Source organism: Trypanosoma cruzi, genomic scaffold, assembly GCF_000209065.1.
Source record: "Trypanosoma cruzi strain CL Brener 1047053517153 genomic scaffold, whole genome shotgun sequence".
In the NCBI taxonomy this organism is placed as follows: domain Eukaryota; phylum Euglenozoa; class Kinetoplastea; order Trypanosomatida; family Trypanosomatidae; genus Trypanosoma; species Trypanosoma cruzi.
Window position 1 is genome coordinate 128365 of NW_001849450.1, and position 4930 is coordinate 133294.

Sequence of the window (4930 nt, forward strand, 5' to 3'; positions counted from 1 at the left end):
CCCCCGCCGTGCTTGAAGATTGCATCCGAAACGAGATGTACCACGAGGCCCTCATGGTGCTGGAGCACATAAATCGGTCCGCCCAGACAATGGCGACGGTGGCGTTGTTTCGTCGCGTTGAAATGGAGGCGCGCTGCAATTTGGAGAGGGCGCTGTCCGAAATTGTGCTCCCACGTTTGGCGGAGCAATTAACTGTCGCTTCCGCCGTGAAGGTGACGACATTCTTCCGCAGACTCGGGGTCGGGGAGGGTCAGGTACGGCAGCTTTTCCTTTGGAAGCGTGCGGAGTACGTGGATGGACTGCTGCGTGAGGCAGAGGAAAGCGGGGTGCCGTACTCGCGCATTTTCAGGTACGTGACAGCCTTCAAGGTTCACGTGACGGAGACGATCCTGCAGTACGCCGCCTGTTTTTCCCCCACGATTGAGAATGGGTCGTGCAGCGAACTTGCTGCCTGGTGCCATGAAAGAGCGTACGTCTTTCTTGAGGGCTTCCGTGCATCGTTGGAGAAGATTACAAACGGCTCCGAATTGGCTTCTGTCATTGAGGAATGCAACAGCTGCTGCGCCACCACGACGCTGCTGCAAATGGATGTGTCAGGGCTCATTAACGAATCTCTCATCTCCCGTGCTAGGGCGTTGTTTGCCGAACAGATCGTCTTGGCCATGCAATCTTACTCCGCCTCCATGCTGGCATTTTCGTGGCGACCTTCGAATGGGCTGCAGTGTGCTTCCTCACAAAAACGAGTTGAGGCAGCACCATCATCTTCAAATGGGATCATGTCACCCCCATTGAGTCTTGTGCAGTGGTTGCCGCTTGCGTATGCTCTGAACGGAGTGCTCACTGCCTTCAATACAATCCGCAAATGTGTTGTCCCGGGTGTGGAGTTGTTTTGTGCCGCCAAGTTGGAAGGACTACTGCAGACCATAGCGAAGGACCTTTCACGCGACAAGGATCTTCTAATGGCCATGGAGGGGGGCGAGAAACAGTTCTATCTGCTCTTTGTGGAGGCCTTTGTTAATGATTTTTATCCTCATGTATTGGCGTGCATGCGAGAGCTTCTGGGTGAAGATGCACAACGTCTTTTAATAAATGGCGTGCGGGAAAGCATTGAGAGTCTCCGGAGTCTTCTTTTTATGGAGAGCAGCACGAAGCAAAGTGGAGCCCCGCAGCAACAAATGACGGATGCCGCCGGGACTCCCGCCGACATTCAAGGCGACAGAATCACCCCAAACGTTGTTGGCGCATGACAAGCTCGGGAGGGTTTTTGGCTAGGAAAACCCTTCTTGGTTGCCATTGTTGGCTTTGCAGCTGATCTGTGGTTGACGTGCGACAATAAAAGAGAGTGCGAGAATGAGAAGGCGCTGCTTTGATCTTTTTGTTTGTTTGTTTGTTTGTTTCTCTGCCCGTCTTCTCTGTCGTTGCTGCATCTTGTTGTATGCGATGTGTATGTGCGTGACTGGCGAAAGGGAGGGAGGGGTTGTGATGTGGGGGGTGGTGGTTGTGGATGTCGCTGTTTGTTTTTGTGTTGATTTCTTTTCCCCGCATCGACGTGACTGCAGTGGCGGGGACGACCCAATTTTCTCTTTTGACGCCTTTTATCCTTTTCCCGTCTCGCAGGAAGGAAAGGGGGCAACAGAGCCGTGGGTGAAGAAGAAAGTTGCACCTCCGTGCAGAGAAGCAAACAACCAACCAAACAATATACATACACACACACATATATATATAGAGGAAGAGACGCGCCGCTGGCGGGGCGTGACGTTTGAAAGTGGAGGAGGGTGAGGCAAACCAACGAAAAAAAAAAAGGAAGACGGGGGAAAACGAAGAGAGGAAGATGATCAGTTCCCGCTACGGCCAGGTGGGTGCCATGCTCACCGTGTCGCACGAGGTGGTGAACCGTGTCGCGATGACGCGAGAGGAGGACACTCAGGCCGCATACCACGTGGCAAAACGTAATTACCAACTGACGCTAAATCGCATTTCCTCTTGTCTGCCACCAGCGCCAGCGACAATAAAATCTCTGGCGCAGACGTTAGACAAGAACGATTTGAGCAGTTATTGCAGCAGCACTTCCCCGAGCTTGAGTGCCACGCGGAGGGAAAAAGAGGGCAGGGACGATGAACTGGACTGCACAGAAATCGATGAGTTACTCTACGCCCGTGCACTCAAACGCCAAGAGGAAGACGCGAAGGGCGGGCCCTTGTGGAAACGCGATAATCAGCAGCCGCTGGATACTTTTTTGCGCCGTGAGGCTCTTGCCCGATCCGATATTGAGGAAGTTGAGTACGATTTCTACCGCCGCATCACAGGAGCGTTGAGGTCCCACCCATCCATCTGGACAGTTGAAATTACGGATGCTGAGCGCCGTGCCCGGAAGGAAATTGAGGATGCATGGATGAGTGCGTCGCTCCCATTTCTTGAGAACTGCTCTATAAAGCAGGTGGAGTTCATCGAGGAGTTGTGGCGCCGCGCCTTTGGCAAAAACCGGCCACCACGGAGGGCGCAACTTGCCAAGGAGGAGGAGGAGGAGGCTCTCGCGTTGGATGTAAGGCTTTGCCACCCGCTGCTGCAGCGCTGCGAGACGATACGGCGTGAAACGGAGAGCGAGGAGGAAATTGCTTATCTTTACTTGCGGCTGGGCGAGGCGGCACAGCGGGATCTCGTGGCGCGTGGAGTCATGCGGTGCAACCCGGGGACGGGGCTCCTGGACTCTGTGTCCCACCCCATCTCGGCACTCCACTACGACGAGGTCGACTTTGCCTTCGGGGCCGAGTTCCGTTATCTTCAGTCGCTCGAAGAGACGCAGCGGATGGAAATTATCGATGCGTCACTCGCGGCAATGGATGAATTATGTACAGCAATGATGGCAACGTGACTCGAAACGCCCTTTTTTTTTCCCCCCTTCCCGTGTGTGCGCGGGAGGAGGCGTACGAGTAGTGGGAGGAGGGGGCGGAAAAGGGTAAAATACCCAACGAATCACAAAAAAAAAGAATGAATTGCATCAATACTTCTGAGTTTTCGGAAAAATTGGCATGTACACTGCCGTGCGACCCCCTCGCGCATTTCTTGTTTGTTGTTGTTGACTTTTTTTTTTTTTTTCTTGCTCTTGTGTTTTTTCTCTTTCCCCTTCTTGAAGTGCTCTTCCTTTTTTTGTGTGTTTTTTTTTTCTTTTGGCTTTTCCTTCACGCAAACAACAACAAAAACAACAAAATGAAGAAAAAAAATTGAGTTTACGCACCGCACTCATATGTTTGTTTTCTTCCTTCTGTTCACTGCGGGAGGGATGTCTTCTCCCCCGCACAAACCACCCGTTGGCTCTCATGTTTTTTTTCTTTTCTTTTCTCTCCACCCGACCCACGCCCAGTAGTTTTGTGCTCCTCCGTGTGGGGCCAATAAGAAAAAGAAAAGCAAAACAGAGGGAGTAGAAGAAACAACAACAGCAACAAAAAACAGCGGGAAGGGGAGGGGGAGGAAAAAAAGAAAGGAAGGGGTGAATGAACATTGGTCCCAACAGCGGCAAGGCGGCGCGCTACCAGCCAACGCCGCAGGTGCAGAAGAAGGAATTGGTGCACCGCAACCCAAACCACGTCGCGAAGGACGTGTACGACGCGCAGTGTGGTGTGAACCCATTGTTGGCCCGGCTGTACAGCGACGGCATCTCCAGTGGCGCCCGACTTGGCGTGCCGAACCGCCTGGCGCAAGACGTTCCGTGGACGCCGGACTTGGTACGCGGCAAACAACAAGTTGAACCATCCGCGATTTTGAAGGGCGTCCCAGTGGCGCTCCAAGAGGATCCGCAGGCATCACGGACTTCGCTGCCGCCGACACCACCACACCGCACTCTCCAGTTGTACAAACAGCCCAAATACCGTGAGGATGAACTCAAGCGGATCCTAACTATCAGCTTTGCTGAGAATAAAGCGGCAACACTGTCTTTTAAGCGAGCGCCGTCCAATTCTGCTCAGCCAAATCAATCTGCTGCCGCCACCATGCATGCGAAAGGGGAGGGCGAGGGGTTGGAGACTGGAGACGGCAAAGTGACTCTGGCACAGGGCGGCTCTATCCCACGCTTCACAAAGTTACGGTCAAATGCACCGAATGAGTTTACATACCTTGTCATGCGGCCACGGGGAATCCGAGATCCGTACAATCCGTACGACTTGCAAGTCGTGTCGCATAAAGACATTGATCCCATGCACTATTACACTGTTTCTGCAGCGGGTGTGACAAAATTTAGTGGGCATGAAGCTGAATTTATTGAGTTACACACATGGGAGCGAGATTGTCGGATCTTTAACCAGCTGAGGCAACTGGAGGTTTTTCGGGACTACAAGAAGTGGAAGAGTTTTATTGTCTGGCGAGGACTTGTTCGTAATCACGCCATGTCTAATTGCAAAACATTTCTTACGAAAAATCTATTTCACGTGCACCCGCAACTCTCCGGCGCATTGTGGGCTGTATGGCGAACTTGTTTGGAATGCCTCAACAGCAACAGGATGCATCTCCCGGCGACGGAAACCCGTACTTTGGAGGGCTTTTGTGCGGCGGCGGCGGCTCATTTGAACTTTCAACGAAATCGCTTAGAAAAGATGATTAAGGGCATTCGAGACACTGTGGAACGCGCATGCAAGGCGGCCATGTTGGCCGCACAGATGGAACGCGAGAGCGTCAGTGCCCTTCACGCCGAAGATGAGAAGAAAAAGAGGAAACTCATCGATATTCGCGAATTGGGGACGCAGCAGAAGCCTACTTACATTGAAATGTCACAAAAAAAGGCTGTCTGCCAGCGTCTCACCGCATTCATTCGTTTATGCGACCACATTATTATTCACTGCCTGACAAACTTGGCCGCAAGAGCCGTAGAGGATGTCTACCACGATTTTTGTTACCCCAAGACCTCCGTTGTGGCACAAACCGCCGGAAGACGGCCCTC

The 4930-nt window shown here is 52.6% G+C and overlaps 3 protein-coding genes across 3 annotated transcripts, besides 7 other annotated features; all 3 read left to right on the plus strand.

The window, feature by feature from the left end:
- On the plus strand, positions 1 to 1247 carry Tc00.1047053509119.10 (oligomeric golgi complex component 8, putative; the record flags this gene model as incomplete). Its single annotated transcript, XM_798836.1, has 1 exon — positions 1 to 1247. A coding segment is annotated over one exon (1247 nt), but the record flags the coding sequence as incomplete, so codon positions are not given.
- Positions 1 to 2496: a sequence feature (heterozygous, non-Esmeraldo-like haplotype).
- Positions 1375 to 1397: a microsatellite.
- Positions 1832 to 2872, plus strand: Tc00.1047053509119.30 (hypothetical protein, conserved; the record flags this gene model as incomplete). The annotated part of the gene is made up of 1 exon (XM_798837.1): positions 1832 to 2872. One exon carries the CDS (start codon positions 1832 to 1834, stop codon positions 2870 to 2872), a length of 1041 nt encoding a protein of 346 aa, XP_803930.1.
- Positions 2497 to 2668: a sequence feature (areas merged during assembly that could not be assigned to a particular haplotype. This can correspond to areas where the two haplotypes were merged or to regions with more than two copies in the genome that were merged during assembly.).
- Positions 2669 to 3432: a sequence feature (areas merged during assembly that could not be assigned to a particular haplotype. This can correspond to areas where the two haplotypes were merged or to regions with more than two copies in the genome that were merged during assembly.).
- Positions 3060 to 3180: a sequence feature (T-rich).
- Positions 3433 to 3650: a sequence feature (haploid, non-Esmeraldo-like haplotype).
- Tc00.1047053509119.39 (dynein heavy chain, putative) lies at positions 3492 to 4930 on the plus strand (the record flags this gene model as incomplete). Its single annotated transcript, XM_798838.1, has 1 exon — positions 3492 to 4930. A coding segment is annotated over one exon (1439 nt), but the record flags the coding sequence as incomplete, so codon positions are not given.
- Positions 3651 to 4930: a sequence feature (heterozygous, non-Esmeraldo-like haplotype).